Genomic DNA, 20,948 nt, shown 5'->3' with positions numbered 1-20,948 from the left:
AGCTGAGTAAGTAGCCGTGTCTCTGGGAGCATGCAGGGCATCCCGAGCTGAATGCAGGCGCTGCTAGCGCTAGGTCGGGCCCGGAGTGCTGAGCCCCCTGCACTGGACAGCTCCAGAGAGCTGCCAGCGACAGCATCGAACTCTGTGGCCTCAGCATCAACTTGGCTGCACGTCCCACAGCACTTCACATCCTCCCGGCAGCACTCAGCGCCGCACGCAGGCCAGGTTGGCACCATGGGCAGGAGCCCGGGGGGATGGGGTACGCTTGGGTAACGGCCACTAGAGCCCAGAAGCCATCTCTATGGCAACTAATGCTTTGCAGTCTGCCCAGTTATGTCAATACCGTAATGCTTAGCAGCCCCCGTCGCAGGCTGGGCATGGCACAAACACAGACCAAGATGGTTCCTGCCACTGGGCATACAATGCACGGGAGAGCGGTCCCCCACCCAGGGAATCCTGCCCCGTTTGGGCCCCATTCGGAGCTCTCTGTAACGGATCACAGGGCTGGAAGGGAGGGGGTCTCCCTCTGCTGGCTGGGCCCATCGGCAGGAGAACAACCTGCTGTGCCGGGTAAAGGAGCTTCTCCTGTAGCTCATGGGGTGGAGGCCTGTGCTGAAGAGCCCGCTCTGTTCTCTCTCATAACTGGGGGGCGGAAGCGGGGTAACCTGGACGTGACTGTAAGAGGTGTGAATGTGTCTTTGGGGAACCCTGGTGGGATGCAGAGGAATCTTTCAGCAGTACTCCAGGCAGTGCCCTGGCACCACATGGGGACACGGACATACTGGTCTCACCTCTGGCTGCTCCTGGTCCCTTGAGAGATTTGGCTGGATGGTCCATATGGGTCCATACGGCTCCATTCTCCTACCTGCTCCCCAGCAGCTCCTGGTGTCCGGGTTGTTTCTCTCTTTCCCCTTGTTGTCAAGTGAATTTGGTGCAGGGGGGAGGTGTTAGCTGGATGCCACTGGCAGGTGAAGTCCCAGCATGGAGCAGCGCAGCAGGCCAGCTTGCCTCTACCCACCATGTGCTCCCGCTGATCAGCAGGGGTGGGGCTTGGTCTCCGCTGGGCCTGCCAGCCAGGGGGCTGACAGTGCCAGTGGAGCTGGTAGTGCTGGAGATGTGGACATGCTGGGAGCTGGATTAACAGATTTTAAGGTCATCAGGGACCATTGCGATCATCCAGTCTGACTTCCAGCGTAGTACAGGCCAGAGAACTGCAGCCTGTAGTTTCAGCATCAAGCCTGTAACTTCTGGCTGAGCTAGAGCAGATCTTTCAGACAGAGACATCCAGCCTGGAGTCAAAGATTTCTGGTGATGGAGAATCCACTACAGTCTCTAGCTAAGGGCTTGTCTTCACTGCAGTTGATTTAAGTTATAACTTGAGTATTGCTCCTAACATAACTGCCATCTTCCCACAATCCCTCTTCACTTGGGTGCAGTGGTGCATGGTACTCAAGTTGGCTGGCACAACTTGTCAGCTGGTAACACAACCAGTCTGTGCAAATCAAGTGTTTGTTTGCAGTGTAGCTTCTCTCACCTGAGCTAGGTTGACTCGAGGAATTGTCACGTGTAGATACCTTGAGTTAACTCCACAGTGAAGACAAGGCCTAAGCTGCTCCAATGGTTTATTCATATCACTGTTAAAAATGTGCACCTGGTTTCTAGCCTAAATCCATCTCGCTTCAGCTTTTGGTCCCTGGATCTCAATATGCCTTTAACTGCTGGATTAGAGCGGTGTCTGCTGGCTCATTTCTCCTCCCCTTTGAGATCCGTACAAACTGGGATCAAGTCACCCCTTAACCTTCTCATGGATGAACTAAATCAATTGAGCTTCTTTAGTGCCTCCCTGGCAGAAGGGTTTCCAGACCGTGGTTTGTTCTCACAGCCCTTTTCAGAACCCTTTCAAATTTTTCAACATAATTGTTGTCGTGGGGACACTAGACCTGGACATGAGATCCAGGCCACATCCAGCCCCTCCCTTCTCCATGCAATACTCCTCTGCTTATATGACTAAGGATTGTGTTGCCTCGTAGCTGCCGTGTTATCTCCTGGGACCAGCTGGTTATCTCCTGGGACTCAGAGTCCCTGTCAGAGTCCTGCTTTCTGGTGACCCCTTTTGTAAGTGTGACCTGTGCTCTTTGTACCTTGCTTTGGGCTAGTAGGACCCGTTGTCCTGCTGAGCCCACCTGAGCTGTGAGATGTCCTTCCAGAGCATTGACAAAGCGATTGAATAGCTCTGGGCCGAGGTTTGGGCTGGCGCCCCAGCAGCTTGCAGACTGGCACCTGGATGGAGATGCATTTTGGTCACTGCTGACATGAGCTGGATTTGAACCAGACCTCACGTGCTGCAAGCACCTGCCAGCTCCAGGGAAGTCTCATGCTTGGCACAGTGCTCAGCTTGGTCTTGAGAGCGAACACCTCCCTCCTCACGGAGCTGACGGGCACTCTGCCCATCAGACACATGGGACCGCCCTCCATGCAGGCCTGCCAGCTCCCTGCTGAGCCCGAGGCCTGTGGTGTGCAGGCATTCCTGCTGTGCTACCCCTGAGCTCCACCTCCATGCGTCACCCAGCCTCCCGTGACTCCTAACTCACACTCCACATACACATGCCAGCTGCTGTAGCCCACACTCCCCGGCTGAAGAGAAAACTCCCCCCCACTCCCCAGGGCCTGGCCCATCCCCATGCAGCGAGGGGAGGCAGGGCCCCACGTCTGTCTAGACCAGCAGCTGCCTCCCACCAGTTCATCTCGGGACACGTGAGGATGAGCCAGGAACCCTGCTGTGTGTGGTCAAGGCCTCTCAGGGGAAGCTGTTTGGTTAGGGTGATGTCTCCAGGCAGGGAATAGCGAAGGGGAGGGTGTGGAGGAGGGCTATGCACCCAAATGGGCTCCTCTTTGCCCCAAAGCACAGTGCCAGTCTCTCCACCCCCTTGCTGGCTTCCGTGGGAACAGGGGTTCCCGGGTCCGGCTCTGCCAGCCGAGGCACAATCCACCCTGACCCCAGGTCCTGAAGCCTGCCTGTAGCGGAGCAGACAGTGCTCCCCCACAGGCAGGTGGGAGAGAGCACTGGGGCTGGCTGCGTCACCCTTTCACTGGGAGTTTCCTTGGCCTGGTACGTTGGGGACCATCCGCTCGAGCTGTCAGGACAAGCAGGCAAAAGGAGCCACTCCTGGGAAGTGAGAGGCCATTGGTCAGGGGCCGGGCAGCTCTGTGGGTAGTTCTGGTCGCTGGCTTTGTACCTGTCCCCAGCTCTCAATAGCTCGTATGGCTTGAGCTAATCCCAGCCCTTGTGCTTGGCAAAGAAACCAGGAGCCTCCAAAGGGAATGTAAATTGAGGCACCTAACTCAGGGCTTGGCTACACTGGGAGAATTGCAGCGCTGGTGGTGGGTTTACAGCGCTGCAACTTACTCACCGTCCACACTTGCAAGGCACATACAGCACTGCATCTCCCTGGCTGCAGCACTGGTTGTACTCTTGCTCTGCCTGGGGTATAACGATTGCAGCGCTGGTGATGCAGCGCTGCTCCGCCAGTGTGGCCACCAAAAGTGCTGTAATTGGCCTCCAGAGGTATTCGGAGGTATCCCAGAATGCCTGTTCAGCCACTCCCAACAGTGCTGCAAATGCTGCAAATGTGGCCACACTGCAGCGCTGGTATCTGTCAGTGTGGCCACACTGCAGCGCTTTCCCTACACAGCTGTATGAAGACAGCTGTAACTCCCAGTGCTGCACAGCTGCAAGTGTCGCCATACCCTAAGGCTTTGTCTACACTACACAGCTTTTAGTGACAAGGCCGTGTGGACACAGCCGTGTTGCTGAAAGTCAGGCAGTGTAGCCGCTGTTTGTCGGCACTTTTGCAGACAAAATACTTCTACCCCCAATGAGCGACGTTTGCATTGTCGATAAGAGAGTGCTTCTGTTTACACTGACACTTGCAGTGGCAAAACTTTTGTCTTGGGGAGCGGGGGGGCTTAGCACCTTTGAATGACAAAAGTTTTGTCACTCAACTGCCAGTGTAGACTTAGCCTAAGGCCTTAGCTACACTGGCGCTTTACAGCGCTGCAACTTTCTCTCTCAGGGGTGTGAAAAAACACACCCTTGAGAGCAGCAAGTTACAGTGCTATAAAGCACCAGTGTAAACAGTGCCCCAGCGCTGGGAGCACGGCCCCCAGCACTGTAAACTAATCCCCGTGGGGAGGTTTAGTACCTGCAGTGCAGGGAGAGTTCTCTCCCAGCGATGGCGCCGTGACCACACTCGCAATTCAAAGCGCTGCTGCGGCAGCGCTCCTGTGGCAGCGCTTTGGAGTTTCGAGTGTAGCCAAGCCCTAAGTGACTAACTTTCCAGAGGTGCTAAGCCCCACAGCTCCTCCTGCCTTGCAAGGGGGCAGGGCTCAGCAGCATGGACAAGCAGCCCACTCCCGCAGGTGCCACAGGGTGGACGGATGGGCCGGCAGGTGCCCAATGTTAGGCACCATATTTGCAGAGTCTGACCCCAGGCTCTGGCACCATTCCTGGCCCTGCGGCTGGCTAGCCACCGCGTCCTGCCCGGGTCCCAGCAGCAGGGTGCTGGGCAGCACTGCTCCAGACAGTGTCTGTTTGGTCAGAAGGGTGCTGAGAAAATGGATAGCTCCTTCCAGATGCAAATTGCTAGTGAAGCCACTCATCAGAACAATGGGTCCGGCTAATCCTTTCACAATGGGACTAATTGCTAATCAGACCAATTTCACACTGGCTGTTTCCCTTGACAATGAGGCTACTTGGAGAACAGCTGGGGGGAGGGAGGGAATGGGGCCCATTTCCCTGGCTGGCATGTCTCCCTATGCTGGGGGAGGGAGGCACCATTGGGATTAGCTCCTTCCCGCTCTCTGGAGTGTCTCCCCAGCCCCCTGGGGATGTGAGGCTGATGGAGCGGGCATGAGGCGAGGCATATGGGATGGCAGCTGGGGACTCTGCTGTGCTGGGAAACCCGCCGGCAGCCTTCTGCAGGGGCCTGTCTGCCTCCGTGCCCCTCCAACCTCCAGCTCCTAGGGCAGCTGCCTCTTCTGCCTCCCTCTCTGCTCTCTGCACTGCTGACTGCAGGGACCCTCCTAGCCAGACCCGGAGCCTCTCCTCAGGAGTTGGCTGCCCAGGGCTTAGGCCTGTGCACAGCGCTGTGCAGGCATCTGCTGCTGCAAGTGATAATACCCCTGCCCACTGCTGTCTATGTCAGCTGACACAGCCTAGCCTGGCAGTTCTCCCAAGGGCTATTTTGCCTTCAGCCACCTCTGAGGTGGAGCACAGCACCTGTATAACAGAGCACAGCAATGCCATTCAGCAGTTTAGGACAGGAAGTGGTGCCATGCTGTCAGTAATGACCCCAGGTGCAGGAGCTCCCTGAACATTTCACTTGGCCAGCACCTCTAGCCCCACACTGGCGTTTTCCTGGATGCTGATGTGGGGAGCAGCGCCTGCTGCTGGGTCACCAGCCGCAGCTTGCTCTGCCCTGTCCGTTTCCGGCTGGGCGCAGAGCCACCTGCTCACTGAGCTGCGGCCCCCAGGGCTCTCCCAGCCGACTCGGAGCTGTGCTGGGGGAATCCCATGCCAGCGACTCCTTGGGCAGGCCGCGCTACACACCACGGTTCCCTCCCATGGCCTGTGGCTGTGCGATGCTAGGGTGACCAGATGTCCCAATTTTATAGGAACAGTCCTGATTTTTGGGTCTTTTTCTTATATAGGCTCTGATTACCTCCCACCCCCATCCCGATTTTTCACACTTGTCTGGTCACTCTATGTGGTGCCTTGCCTGGTAAGAGCTTTGTGCGCCTGACCGTCAGGGCAACCAAGTGACTCCTTGGACATGCTCACTGTGTGGGGGAGATGCCTGCACTTCCCCTGCAGGAGCCCCTGTATCCTGCCAAAGGCCCAGGACCCACTGACAGCCTAGCCGTCCAGGAGAGATTTCTGCCTCAGCAAGAGAGTCAGGGTAGGGGCAGCATCTGATGGGAGAGGGGCTGGTGTCCAATGGGCTCAGGCTGACTGGAGATCCGTGAGGGGCTGCATCAGTGAGAGGGAGCGGGTGTGAGTGGGCAGGAGGGGGGCAGCGGACTAGGGCAGGCGGCAGTGACAGGGAAAGCCTCGGGCGTCATTGCTGTTGTGACGATGTGGTTCTGGCGGGACCCAACTGAGAGTGCCAATTCAGGACCAATTGCTCAAACAGGGCAGTCTCAGCCCTAGGCTGGGGTTTTTCCACCTCTAAGGCAAACCAAACCAGCCAGACAAAAATGACTTCGGTTTCACCCCGCTGGCTAACCACAAGTCACACAAGCAATTTCCTTAGACACTCCAGTTTCCGAGTATCACCCAGTGCCACATCCTGGGAATGAAAGGTTTGAAACCAACACCCCAGTAAAGAAAAAGGTTCTCTCGATCCCAAAGGACCAAGCCCAGACCCAGGTCAAATTACACATAGATCTTACCCACAATCACGCTTTTCCAATCCTTTAGAATCTAAAATCTAAAGGTTATTCATAAAAGGAAAGATGGAGATGAGGCATCAGCCTTTATACAGGCTTTCCAGTGTAAGAACCTCTTTATTCTACTGTGGAAAGTATACAGCAAAATGGAGTTGCAGTCACATGGGCCAGTTTCGCACACTCTGCTGATCACAGGGTGTAACTGCCTTCTCTCGATGGTCATTGTGTAGCTAATAGTCTTAATGGCCATCAAGCAGGCTAAGCTGACTGACACAACTGTCTGCGGTGTTACCAGCACAAAAGTTTGAAATACAGACAGTACAAGCAATATTCATAACTTAACTACAAAATGATACAGACAATCAGACCAGCAAATCATAACCAGTAACCGTAACCTGTTAGACCCTTATATGACCCTTTACATAGGATTTGTCCGCTACAGAAACCTTGGTTAACCCATGTTCTTATGGTCCCACTTATATATTAACTCACAGCTGTGCCTCCAACGTGCGGGTTGAGAGGGAAGGAGGGGGAGCGGGGGGAGGTGGCAGCGACAGGGAAGCTAGGGCGTCATTGCTGTGTCTCCACGTTGGTTGAAGGGGAGGAGGGGGGCAGCGACTGGAGGCAAGGCGGAAGAAGGAAAGCCTAGGGTGTATGTTGTGTCTCACGATGTGGTGTGAGGGAGACGAGGGGCATGGACTGGGCAGCGGCAGTACAGGAAAGCCTAGGGCGTCATTGCTTGTGTCTCCACGTGCGGGTGTGAGGGGGACTGGGGGCAGCAGACTAGGGCGGGCTGGCAGCGACAGAGAAGCCTGGGGTCATATGCTGTGTCTCCACATGTGGGTGTGAGAGGGGAGACGAGGGGGGCAGCGGACTGGAGCAGGCGGCAGTGACAGGGAAAGCCTAGGGCATCATTGCTGTGTCTCCACGTGTGGGTGTGAGTGGGCAGGAGTGGGGCAGTGGACTGGGGTAGGTGGCAGCGACAGGGAAAGCCTAAGGCGTCATTGCTGTGTCTCCACGTGTGGGTGTGAGTGGGCAGGAGTGGGGCAGTGGACTGGGGTAGGCGGCAGCGACAGGGAAAGCCTAGGGTGTCATTGCTGTGTCTCCACGTGTGGGTGTGAGTGGGCAGGAGGGGGGCAGTGGACTGGGGCAGGTGGCAGCGACAGGGAAAGCCTAGGGCGTCATTGCTGTGTCTCCATGTGCGGGTGTGAGGGCGGCAGTGGACTGGGGGAGGTGGCAGCGACAGGGAAAGCCTAGGGGTCATTGCTGTGTCTCCACATGTGGGTGTGAAGGGGGAGGAGGGGGGCAGCAGACTAGAGCAGGCGGCAGCAACAGGGAAAGCCTAGGGCGTCATTGCTGTGTCTCTACTTGCAGGTGTGGTTTGTGTTTGTGGCTCATGATGCACCTGCTGATTGAAGCTGTGAGAGGCAGTGTGGACTAGTGGTGAGCGCACAGGTCTGGCAGCCAGGAGCTCTTTCGTTCTGATGTGCCATGTGGCCTTGGGTGAGCCCTTCCCTGTGGCCAGACTTTGGATACCTGCTGTTGGATGGTTAAAGGCTGGGGTCGCTGCATGTGCAATGTACTTGGTCTGTGCCATGTCTCTTTAGCACTCAGCCGAGTTTGCTTGCAGGAGCAGTGCTGGCCCCAGCAGCAAGTGGCCCAGCCTCCCCCGCCCCCACTGACTCCCCCAAACAGCCTGTCCTCGCTCCCTGCTTTGGGGGCTGGCCAGAGCTGTTTGCCCGTGGCAGAGGCATTGCTAAGGGCTGAGCGTCTCATCCTGAGGATGCTGCTGTGGATAGGAAGCAACTGGGCTTCTTCCAGTCCATTAATTAAGCTCCATTTCCCCGCCCCCGCGCGCTCTCCCTGCAGAGCCCAGCTGCCCTGCCACAAGTGCCCACCCGGAAGCAGCAAGCAAAGCACCTCAGGGCTCTAATGAAGCAGAGTTCTGGACACGGTCGGCACTGAGTCCCCGGCTCGGCTCAGCTCAGCCACAATTAATTGCTGTTTCCTTCTTGTTCTTAATAAACCTTCTCTGCGGAAGGAGGCAGAAGCCTCCTCGCACCGGTTGGCACCAAGCTGCTCCCCTTCCTGCCCCCTAGGCTGGTCCCTCGATCTCAGGCAGGGGAGGGGGCAGCACCCTGTCCCAGCCAGTGCTGCAGCCTCCTGGGCCTGCTACCAAGTGCGGATGGCTTTGGGTGCCAAGTTCAGGGAGGGAAGAGATTTCCAATTGCTGGAATTGCCTAAAAAAGGAGAAGGGCACCGGCTGGAAGTGGAAAGCTGAAGCCGGGGTTTCGGGAAGGTATTTGTGCGAAGGCCCCGTAGTTAATGCTGCAGGGGAAGCTACGGTTCCCTCTGGCCTTGGTGTTACCTTTCAGCCACCTTGCTAAGCCCCTAACCCAGCCAGCAGCGACTCCCTGTCCACGTGGGGGAGATGGCTTTTCACACACCCCTATGCCACATTCTGCTGTCTGGCTGATGCCCTGGGGAACCAGAGTCTCCTGCATTACTGCTTTGCAGAGATGAGTGAGACATGGTGGCCTGGGGCTGCACTGGTGCTGTTCCCAGACCCCAGGCTCTGCACCCCCCCCCCGGCCCCCTGCTAGGTGCTGGCAAGATGAGCAGGCGTCTGCAATTCCCCATAAATTGTGCCACACGTGTCCCAGTCACCTCTTCTGAGGCATGTGGCAGTTCAGGCAGGATCCCTGATTTAGTTGGGGATTGGTCCTGCTTTGAGCAGGGGGTTGGACTAGATGACCTCCTGAGGTCCCTTCCAACCCTGATATTCTGTGATTCTTGCTGCGTGTAGGGGGCAGGGCCCCATCCTGCCAGGTGCTGAGCACTCCCCACTCCCACTGATCTCTGAGGGAGCCAGTGCAGGGACAGCTGCCAACACGGGTGAAACATTTTGTGGCTGGAGCTGTGTGGCCCAGATGGTGCCTGCTATGGGGCTGCCCTCTGTGCTCTTGGGCCAGACCATCCCCATGCCTGGCTCCCAACGGAGCAGCACCTGAGAGGCTTCGGGACACTCGGGATCCGTAGTGGGAGCGCTAGTGCCCGCCGGGGACGCTGTCCTCTCGTCAAAGCAGCGGTGCACAAAGGCTGCTGGCTTGCCTCTCCCCTGCACCGGGGCTGCCATCACGCGTGCCTGGCACGGGTGGTACCGCTGTGCTGCACAGCACAGGAGGTACTGTGGGAGGTGCTGCCGGACTGAGCCCTCCCTGCCGAGTGTACCGAATGAGGGACCCCCCCACACTGGGGGCCAAACGGGGCAGTGCTGGGGGCATGGCAAGGAGCCAGCTTGGCAGTGCTGCAGGGGGAGAGGGGTGGCATCAGTGCCTCCAGCTCACTGTATTGCCAGCTTGCTGCCCTGCCCCAGGTGTAACTGCAGCCCTGGAGAATCCAGCCAGTCAGGGACTCTAGGGGTGAGGCCCGGGAGAGGGAGCAGCCTCAGCAGATGCCTGGGAGCAGCTTTGGCATCAGCCCCTAGAAGCATCTGCTGGGGCCTGGGGAAGGGCTGGGTGGCTGCGTGGGTCTGGTCCGGTGGGGGGAGGGCAAGCTGGGCGAGCCAGTGGGACTGAGCGTCCACTCCAGCATGGAGGTGGTGGTTCCTGGAGCTGCCATTGCCTGTCCTGTCTCCCGCGGAGCGGGCAAGCTGAGCATCCCGCTGTCAGAACAATGGGCAGTCCGCCCACATCCCTCCTCTTCCCCCAGCACCCCTCAGCCTGGAGGAGTTCCCGGCTCGTCCCAGGCGCTGCAGTGTCCTTGGCCCTGCAGCCGCAGGCTCCTCTGCCCTCGCCTTGCCAGGGAAGGTGGCACAGGACGCTGGCTGGAGCTAGGAGGGCACAAGTGCATGAAGGCCCATCCTTGCAATCTGATGCTGCTCAGGGCCTGCCTCCAGTGGCCTGGGCACAGAGCCATTCTCAGTGGACAGGCATCCACACCACTAACAGTGCTAGGCATCTCGCTGGCAGCATCAGGAGGGAGGCCGAGGGCTGGGTGGGCTCTGGAAACTGGACTTCCCTCACCCCTCAAGACTGTAGTGCATTGATGTGGCTATTGGCAGAGCTTGGCCTGGCATTCCCCTGTCGGAGGGGGCGCTGTGTCCTGCCCCTGCCCACGGGGGTGCTGCGTTCTGCTCCTGCCCAGGCTCTAGCAGCTCTGGGGATATGACCCATAACTCAGGGTTAGACAATGAAGCGCCCACCCCTTGGCAGCTCCTGTCGGAAGCTCCAGGCCATCTATTCCTGGGCACCAATGCCCTGATTAGAGGGTGGCACGTGGTCCCTGGACTGGGAGCCTTGCCCACCCCAGGGCACTTTGTGCTGTTGCTAGCAGCAGTGGGGCTCTGCTGGTGGGAGCAGCGCGAGGAGCCAGGGCAGACGGTCATTGGCATTGCAGTCAGGGCGTGAGTTAGCCTCTCTCTGCCAGCTATTGCTGGCGTCTGCCCAGCAGGATGCCTCACATTGCTGCCGCGGCAGGGATGACTCGGGTGGTGGCAGCAGAAGTTTGCACCGTGTCCCTTGTGGGGCCCAGGCTGCAGAGCACAGGTACACCCTGCATCTCGCTCAGCGCTGGGCATCAGGGGTTGATGCAGCCTGAGGAGCCACTGTGCCAGCGCTCCAGGAGCATCTCTGCTACTGTCGGCCAGGATGGGCCGGGCTCTTAGCAACAGCACAGAAACATCACCTGGTGGGACAGGGATTCCTCGCGGAACGGCTCTGACAGGCCTGGGGGCCAGCCTAGGTGAGGGCATCGCTGGCTCGGGCACCAGGCACTGTGCCAGCAGGCAGAGGGGAGGCTGGAGTGGGGCAGAAGGCCGAGAGAGGAATGGGGGGCAGGAGGCAGTGGGCTGTGGAGCTGGATGGGGGCAAAGGGATGGGGGTAAGGAGGGAGGCAGAGCGACCAGCCCCCTAGGTGCTCTGGGCTGGGTGGGGTGTGTCTCCCTGCTGCCCATGACTGTGTGGTTCCTGGGGACAGCCAGCAGGCTGCAAGGGAGCAGAGGGCCAAGGCGCTCCTCGCCCATGTGCCCCACAGAAGCCCCCAGCAGTGGCAAGTGTTTCTCGCCTGGGTGCCCTGGCCTGAGCCCGTGTGTGGCAGCCTGGCCAGGTGGCACTGGGGCTGTTCCGTGCTGAGGGCAGGCTGGGAAGGGGTTAATGGCCAGCCCGTACCTGCAGTTGCATTTTAAAGATGTGAAATTAAAGCCCGTAATTTATTCTCCCCACACACGAAGGAGCAATTAGTTCTAAACACGGCTTAATCAGTCAGCGCGAGATTGATTTCTGTAGACTTGGATTTGGTGGCTGCTGGCGAGGAGCCAGGCTGGGAGCAATCTCCAAATAAATGAAGTGCGGAGAAAGAAGCCATTACATAATATGATGGATGGGCCCGGAGCTCGCACGGCTCCTCATTAGTATGCCACTCGAGGCTGGCAGCCGCACCAAACTTTCTCCCAGGCACCTTGGCAACTTCCTTCTCCCTTCCCTGCCCCTTCCCCCAGCTGCACTGGGGCTAAACTCTTGCTGCCTTCCCCAGCACACTCAGCTGAGGCTCAGGGCCGGGACAGACACCTGGACCAAGGAGCCTGTTCAGCCACAGGTAGCCCTTCTGCAAACTCCCTGATGTTCCCATCTCTGGTTTCCAGCTGGCACAGAATGCCCCCTGCCCAGGCCTCAGACCTGGTCTCTTCCACCCTCAGCTCTCTGGACTGTGCTGGGCACTGGGCCTCCTACAGAGGAACCACCTTTATCCCCATTTCACAGACAGGGAAACTGAGGCACAACCAGGCACATGCCTTTCTCCAAGGTCACACAGTGAGTTGGTGGCACAGCAGCACGTAGAACCCAGGAGACCTATCCTGGTCCTTCCCCTTTGCCCCAGACCAATCTCTGAAAGGGGCACTCAAGGCAACGAGGGGGCAGAGGGGCTCATTAGAGAGCAAAGCACAATCCCCAGCTGTCTGGTGGGGTCAGGTGTGAGGCAGCCTTGGGGAGCATTCATCATGCCACCTCCCAATGGCCTAGTTTTCTGTAGCGTCCTCACAAGTGACACATGCTATTGGCAGCTGCAGGGTGCCCGCTGGGAATTCCATTGGCAAACTCCCCCGAACTCCAAGGAATAATCCCCGGGTCACAGAGTAACGCTGCCCACCTTCCACGTGCGTCATGCTGGACTTCTCTGCTGTAGCATGGGGGGTGAGCAGAAGGGCGTGGCCCTGCCTGGTGCTCCCACTTTCAATAGTGTCAGAAACGCAACCGTGGGTGAGAACAGTGCTGGCGTGGCACAGCTGGGGGAGCTGCGGGAGTCTCCCACATGTACACGTGGCTTGGGCAAGCTTTCGTGTTCTCTTCCCAGGGTTTGGCTGCACCCTGGGGGAGTCTAATCACACCAGCCCTGGTGGGCTGTAAATGCAGAACCCAGGATACTCCAGCATCAGACGGGCTCCTGCTGCAAGCAGGCAGCACTGAGGTGGCTGCAGAAGCACCTGGCACCAGGATTCAAAGGTGCTGCTGAGAAAAAATCTGGGTTGGATACTATCACGCCCATGCCTGTGTACCGTGCTGTCCTCCTCAGGTACCTCAGGATGCTGCAGGGGAAGGAGCCACTCAGGGGGATTCACCCTCAATAGCTAAACTCTGTGTTTGTTGACAGGAGAGATGGGCCCGAGACATGGGCCCCAGAACTCACATGCTCTGGGCTTCGGGTGAGTCAGGACCACACCTTGTATTTAAGGGGAGGATTTGGGGGCGGGACTTGCCACGCTGGGGAGGAGATCCCCACAATGGTTTGCAAGCAGCCCTTGTGCCAGGTGTGTGATGCTAGGGGATGCGCGCCCTGCCCGCGGGCAGACTCCGATCCGCATGCAGCATGCGGCTTCCTGCTGTGAGCAGAGCCCAGCTGGTTGGCTGCTGGCCAACTCTTCACGCTGAGGTGCTTCAAAGAGCCGCCATTGGTGCCATGGAGCCGGTCCCCAGGGGACATGTTGTGTCTGCTCTGGCGCATTCAAGATGGCTGGGCTGACCCTTCCTGCATGTGGGGGTGGCTCCTGATTTGCTGATACAGATGATGGGCTGAGGGAATTGGAGGGAGCTGGGCCTGAGCCCCCTGGACTGTAGCATCCCCACTGCCCCGGCCTAGGGCTGAGCCAGGAGGGACCCACTCACCCTTAATGGGTAATCACACACCTCCTGGGGGTGGTGCTCTGGTCCAGCTAATGGCACTGAGACCACTTGAAGTGAGAGATAAAAGGAGTCTGCTCACCAGCCTTTGCTAGCAGCCAGGTGGCTTTTAGCTCATGCTGTGGGGAGGGATAGCTCAGTGGTTTGAGCATTGGCCTGCTAAACCCAGGGTTGTGAGTTCAATCCTTGAGGGGGCCATTTGGGGAACTGGGGTAAAAATCTGGGGATTGGTCCTGCTTTGAGCAGGGGGTTGGACTAGGTGACCTTCTGAGGTCCTTTCCAACCCTGATGTTCTATGATTCTATGCAGAGGCTCATGTACTAAGCTCCCAAGGCTCCTGGTTCAATCCCACCCGCCAACACCTGGGGCCTGTCAGCGTTACACAGAGATTGAGCACAACTAGGCTCCTAGCTGCAAGGTCCATGAGCCTGCAGGTCTCTGCAACCTGACTTGCTGCTGGGGGCTGAACTCCCCCCAGAGCCAAGGCCCATCCCAGGCCAGGCCCATTTCTCAGATCTGCCACTTGTGCCAGAAACACAGAGCCCCAGCGTACTTCTCAAACCAGACCCTTCCCACCACGGCACGTCTCCCCTGCTGGGCTGACCCATCCTGCGTGTGGGGGTGGCTGTGTAGTCAGTGGGCTAATGCGATGCTGGAGGGCGTTGGTCACTGTCTAGAATAGAGCGAGTCTAGTGCCAGCCTAACCCAGAGGCTCACCTTTGCCCTGGGCCGCAAGGCGAGCGATGCAGAAGACAGCGTGCAATAGCTTTGGAAATGTTTTCCTCGTGGTGTGAAGGAGGTGCGGCGTTCGCCATGAAATAGTAGCCAGGGCTGGTGAGAAGAGTCTGAAGCCAACCCGAGCACAGGAACAGGGAGTCCCTGCCCACTGGGGGGCTGGGAGAAAGGGCCTTTCTACCAGGCTGGTGAGAGACTGGGCACGTGCCTGGCATCAGTAAGGCAAGCGGGATGGGTGCGCTGGGTCTGAAAAAGACTATGTATGGGCTGTGCTGCGAAGGGGGCCCTGAAGGAGGGCTCCAGGAATCTGTGCTGGGGGAAGGGGATTGGGAGTGGGACCAGGGAGCCCTTCTTGCAAGGCCCCGGTTGCCAGAAACTCAGGGCCTGGTTCTGATCCCAGTCACACTCTGACATCAGTGTCACTCCATCGGCTCCAGCGGAGCTGCTCCTGATTTACACCAGTGTGAGAGCAGAGTCAGGCCGGAGAGCTGTTCCTGTCCAGCAGCCTTTGTGCAATGGGTTGGGAGTCTCAGTGCTGCTCCTGGGGGGCAGCCCTGCTGTGGCACAAACAGGTCCCTTTGCTTCAGCCACAGCAGAGAGGTCAAGGACTGAAGGTGCCATGGAGAGTGAACTCCCAGTGGCCCTCGCCCGGCCGGGCTGAGGTGTACTGGTGGTCTAGGGTGAAGGATAGAAGAATTCCATGCACTGCTACAGACTAGGAACCGAGTGGCTAGTCAGCAGTTCTGCAGAAAAGGATCTAGGGGTTACAGTGGAAGCTAATGGCATTTTGGGCTGTATATGTAGGGGCATTGCTACCAGATCGAGGGACGTGATCATTCCCCTCTATTCGTCATTGGTGGGCCGCATCTGGAAGTACTGTTCCATGTTTTGCGCCCCACACTAAGAAGGATGTGGAAAATTGGAAAAGTCCAACGGAGGCAACAAAAATGATTAGGAGGGCTGGAGCACATGACTTATGAGAGAGCTAAGGGAACTGGGATTGTTTAGTCGCAGAAGAGAAGAATGAGGGGATTTGATAGCGCTTTGAACTACCTGAAAGGGGGTTTCAAAGAGGATGGATCTAGACTGTCTCAGTGGTACCTGATGACAGAACAAGGAGCAATGGTCTCAAGTTGCAGTGGGGAGTTTAGGTTGGATATTAGAAAAACCTTTTTCACTAGGAGGTGTTAAGCATTTGGACTGGGTTCCCTAGGGAGGTGTTGGAATCTCCTTCCTTAGAGGTTTTTAAGGTCAGGCTTGACAAAGCCCTGGCTGGGATGATTCAGTTGGGAATTGGTCCTGCTTTGAGCAGGGGGTTGGACTATATACCTCCTGAGGTCCCTTCCAACCCTGATGTTCTGTGATTCTATGATTCTTGCAACATCGCCACTGTTGTGGGGGGAGAGGCTCCTTTACCACGGCTGTCAGAGCCCTTGTTAAGTCCCCAGCTGCCCAGGTTAGTGCATGTCAGAGCAGGTGTGGCCTGCTCCTGAAGTGCATCAAAGGGAGATGGAGACAACCCCCCAGCTCTTCCCAGCCATAGATCTCAAAGCACTTGTATCAAGGAGTCAGTATCATTATCCTCATTGTACCAATGGGGAAACTGAGGCATGTAGTGGGGCAGTGACTTGCCCAAGGTCACCCACCTGGCCAGTGGCAGAGCAGGGAATAGACCCCAGCTCTCAGGGGTCCTAGTGCAGTGCTTACTCCATACGCACCATAGGGAAGCCACTAGTCCCAGGGCAGAGGCTCTGGGGACTCTCACTGACAGAGGCTCTTCATTCTGTTGTCTCCGCAGAACTCGATTCGGCACAACCTGTCCCTGCACACCCGCTTCATCCGCGTGCAGAATGAGGGCACCGGCAAGAGCTCCTGGTGGATGCTGAACCCCGAGGGTGGCAAGACCGGCAAGCCGCCGCGTCGGCGCTCAGTGTCCATGGACAACAACAGCAAGTTCCTGCGCATCAAAGGGAAAGCCAGCAAGAAGAAGCAGCTGCAGGCGACTCAGGAGCGTGGGGAGGAGAGCCCGTCCTCTCAGCAGGCCAAGTGGTCTGAGAGCCCTGCCTCCCACGCCAGCGATGAGTATGACGCCTGGGCCGACTTCCGGACACGGGCCAACTCCTCGGCCAGCACGCTGGGTGGGCGCCTCTCCCCAATCATGTCCAGCCACGAGCCGGATGAGCTGGAAGAGGATGACGGCACCCCATCCTCCCCGCTGATGTACCCCAGCCCCTCCAGCACCATGTCTCCCTCCCTAAGCAGCCGGTGCTCCGTGGAGCTGCCCCGGCTGACCGACCTGACCGGCACCATCAGCCTGAATGAAGGGCTTGGTGAGAGCCTGCTGGACGATCTGCAGGACAACTACAACATGAGCCCTTCGCAGCCGCTGCCCTCGGGCAGCCTCAGGCAGAGGAGCTCCAGCTTCACCTTCAACTCCAAGTGCTCGACGCTCGGGGCAGCCACCAGCACGTACTGTGGGACCATCTACAGCCAGCCCGCCATGAACCTGCTGCGGCGCCTGCCCATGCAGACCATCCAGGAGAACAAGCAAGCTACCTTCTCCCCCGCCGGCTCCTACCGGAACGCCTCGCTGCAGGACCTGCTCTCCTCCATCTCCTACGCGCACAAGGAGAGCATGGCTCAGGGCGAGCCACCCATGGCCCAGGGCAGCGTCCTGGCCCCGTCCCGCAGCCACAGACAGAGCGCCCTCATGTGTGGAGGCGGGGAGCTGGGCTTGTCCTCTTACCCCGCCCACTCGGCCTCCCTCATGAAGAGCAACACTTTGTACCACCCGTCACCAGCCAGCCACCACCCTGCTGTCAGCAACAGTGCCTTACCCACTCCTATCAGCCTTCTGAGCTTGCCTAGTGACTCTTGCAGCCTGGCAGCCATGCCCCACCACGGGCATCTCCATCCCTACGTCAATACCCAAGGGACACACATGAGCTTGCTGGATTCCCTCCAGGGCCCTTACCAAGGGGCGAATCACCCCCCTGTTTTGGGCCAGGACAGGTTCCCAGCAGACCTTGACCTGGACATGTTCAATGGCAGCTTGGAGTGTGACGTGGAGTCCATTATCCTCAATGACTTTATGGACAGCGATGAGATGGACTTCAATTTCGACTCGGCCCTGCCCCCGCAGAACGGCCTCAACATGGCCACGCTGCCCAGCGCCCCCCAGCCCCCCAACCAGAGCTGGGTGCCTGGCTGAGACGAAGCCAGATGCTTCCCACCAAGGAATCACCTGGGGAACAGTGACACAGACTTTTTTTTTCTTTCTCTTCTGCCTTTATTTGTTCTGATGGGCTAGAGCCATCTGTTAAACCTGAGAGCCACCCTGAGCACAAGCCGCAGGGTGACAGAGCCGTCCGGGCGCAGGACACAGCCCCGCCAACCAGTGCAGACTTGGGGTTCACCCGCATTGATGTGTGCACCACACTAGCTAGCTCAGGCTGTGCTGGGGAGCCCCAGGCTCATGCCAGTTCTTTCCCTAGCACATTGGGTGTGGGCGCAAAGGCAGCCTGGAATCCGTCATGCCCTGTCCCGCCTCCGCCCTTAGCGGAGTTCCCAGGTGAGGCAGTGCAGAGGCTGGGCCCAAGGCATTTGCATTTGTCAGAATAAGCTTTCCAAATGGCCCCACCTTTTGTGCTCGTTTGGTTTGGTTCTCCTGGCTACCTACAGGGGGTGGCGGCCCTGGAGCAGAGGCACAGTGACGGCAAAGGCCCTTGGTTTCCAGGGCAGCTGCAGCCATCAGGAGCGGTTGGCTGGCTCCCCCCAGCAGTCAGCGCTAGTGTCAGCCTGCAGCCCCTTCCACCCACTCACCCGGCAGCAAACCAGTGGATTTCCGTGTACTGTTTAAGCCTATCCTAGAACCTGATATAACCCGGGGTAGCTGGAGAGCCAGGGAAAGCCTCTGAACTCTGGAGCTAGCAGCTGGGGCTGCCTGCTGGCAGCACCCACGCGCATGGGGCTCTCTCCAGAGTTTGCTTCTGGATTCTGAGCCAGTTTGATCTCAGCCAAATTTGGGGATGGCCACATTTTCAATCATCAGTGCCTGCAAAAATCCCAACCCACCGACGACTGGCAGCTGTCTGTAAACAACATGCATTGTGCCACGCACAGTCGGTGCGTGTGTGGGCGGGGGCACAGGCGTGCATGCCCTGAACTGGCTTTGCAGGTGTGTGCTTTGCAGGCCCAGGAGCCTGTGTGAGGCTCTGTTGGGAGGGGCATGCTGCTAGCCTGGATCCCAGCTGGAGAGGTAGGCGGGGGAAAGTTGAAGGTGGAGGGGAGTTATTTATTTGATTTTATGCACTCTCTTGCCATTGAATAATCACCTTGTTAGATGAGCAAACGGGCGAGCCGTGCTGGGAGCTGGGGAGGCAGTCTGCAGGCAGTGCGTGCTCATGGGAGATGGTAGTTAATATCAGGGATGTGCGGAGGGCTAGGAGCTGATTGCAAAACCTGGATCTGGCTTGTGATGCAGAACATTCCCAGAGTTTGGGTGCTCAGTGCCAGGGCACTGGACCTCCCCATTGGACTTGGGGTTCAAACACCTGCTTCCCTCTTCGGAGCTCACTGTGCCCCTGCATTTTCAAGACCAGCAAACCCTTCCCTCCCCCGCCCCAGGGTCGTATGCAGGCTCTGGGCAGGTGCCTGGGGCTGCCAGGCAAGGGAGAGGTGCTATTGCTGCCCACAGCAGGGGGGCTAACTGTCCGGCAGCCTGCTTTCTGAGCACTGCCCACCTCATCTGGGCGGCCCAGGCCAGCTGTGCAAAGAGCACCGCCTTTGGGAAGGATCCTTTCCAATAAGTGAGAAGGGCCCAGAAGAGCCAGGAGTGGCTGGCAGCTGCAATGCAGGCACAACTGAGCAGTGGGCTGTGCTGGCCCCATGCCAGGCAGGAATCCCCACCCATCGGCTTGTGTTCAGCAACCACCGGCCTGAGGCAGACCCATAGCCCCAGGGCATCTCCAAACTGCCCAGGACCTTGTAGACAGTCCCTGGATCTCAACAAGTCGAGCCCAAACACTGTCTGAGCTCTGGGGCTGGAGCCCTTCTTTGGGGGTCCAGCTCCTCCTTAACCAGGGCACGGCTCCTGGCTCTGAAATGAAGACACATGTTGTTTCTGCTGCGCTTTGCTCTGCGATCCCCGGTTGTTGGACCCTGAGCCTCTACCAACCAGGGCGCAAACCCCTGGGTGGGAACCGAGGTTTCTGTGAACTCTGACTGTAGGACACAGGCCTGGCGCTTCCCAGCAGGGAGAGGGATATTTGCCCCCCAAATGATCTTCCGGGGCCCCAAAGTATAGTCAGAGAGGCCGAACTATGTAGTGAGCTACCCAGCGCTGAGCAGTGACAAACTACTGACGCCAGAGTCAAATTTTATTCTCTTAAATTCCGAGATTCCCCAGGTCTAACCAGCCCTGGGTGCCTGGAAGGCTGGTTGTGTTTTAAACAGCAGCCTCCAGGGACCTCAACACACACACCAAGAAAGGGACCCTAGAACTGGCCCTGGCATAATCCCACGTAGCTGGGAACTGGGGCTCCCTGGCTCCGTGGGGCGACGAGGGTTCTGTGGCCAGGTGGTGTAGAAAGCATCTGGAGCCTCCTGCATTGGCCCATGGAGCCTGTGGCTCTGTGGTCTGGATTCAGGCTTGTCCCCCACAGGAGCAGCCAGCACAGGCACATCTGAAAGGCAGCGTAGATCTGAGCTGCTGAATGGGAGGAGATGGTCCCCGTCCCTACGTAAGGTGGAGCCCTGAAGGGTGCTGCCCTCCTCCGTGGGGCTGTCCCATGCCCCTCCCCTGCAGCCCCCCTCCTTTCTCTGTGAATGGCCCAGAAGCACCAAGCACTGTCAGGCACAGAGAAAGGGGTCAGTTTGTTAAAGTCCCCATCTCTCTCTCGCACCACTCCAGCAATTCTCCCAGCCCCCAGCATCACAGCCGCTGCATCTTCCAGGGGCCTGATGAAGGCCATAGGAGACCTAGCAGCTGCTCCTTGCCTGGGGCAGAGTGGCGCCCTGCGGTGGGCATACGCCATGTCCTCTCGCCTCACCTAGCCAGGATCCATCAGGTACCCGGCATGTGTCTATGGTGGGAAATAACAAAGGAGCCCATTGATGTACCATTGATGATGTTTGCTCCAGGTACATAGAGGTCGTAGTCTATTTATAAAGACATTATTACCAATTAATTATGTTTACATTGTTGGATCATGTACAGAATTTAATATATTCTATTCTAGATATTCTTTCTCAGAGGTTTTTTTAAAAATTATTATGATTTGGTTGATAGCATACATTCATCCAGTCAGTTTCGACCTTCTCATTCTGTTTTCAGATGTATTTAATTCATTGCAGAAAGAAATCGTCAATGACAGATGGGTATGAAATACCCAGCCCCTCGCCCTGCCCTAGCCTGGGGTAGAGAGGATGGGTGTGGCAGGGTGCTTTGCTTACCATGGGGCTGGCGGCTGCAGGGCTGGGACCACCTATTAGCACCAAGGGTGTTCAGGGAGCAGTGCTGCCCTATGTGGGAGAAAGGAGGGAGCTACCTCCTTCCAAACACCTGATCTTCCAGGCACATCCCCAGCAGCA

The 20,948-nt window shown here is 57.8% G+C and overlaps 1 protein-coding gene across 1 annotated transcript in view; it reads left to right on the top strand.

Moving 5' to 3' along the window:
• FOXO6 (forkhead box O6) overlaps positions 1 to 20,597 on the top strand; it is a 100,262-nt gene extending 79,665 nt beyond the window's left edge. The window contains exon 2 of the mRNA XM_032764051.2: positions 16,156 to 20,597. Coding sequence (XP_032619942.1) covers positions 16,156 to 17,568 — 1,413 coding nt within the window. The 3' untranslated portion in view covers positions 17,569 to 20,597. The remainder of the gene's footprint in view (positions 1 to 16,155) is intronic.
• The last annotated feature ends 351 nt before the right edge of the window (positions 20,598 to 20,948 follow it).

This window comes from Chelonoidis abingdonii, chromosome 25, assembly GCF_003597395.2.
Source record: "Chelonoidis abingdonii isolate Lonesome George chromosome 25, CheloAbing_2.0, whole genome shotgun sequence".
Lineage (NCBI taxonomy): Eukaryota > Metazoa > Chordata > Testudines > Testudinidae > Chelonoidis > Chelonoidis abingdonii.
This window is presented reverse-complemented; position numbering and strand designations above follow the sequence as displayed.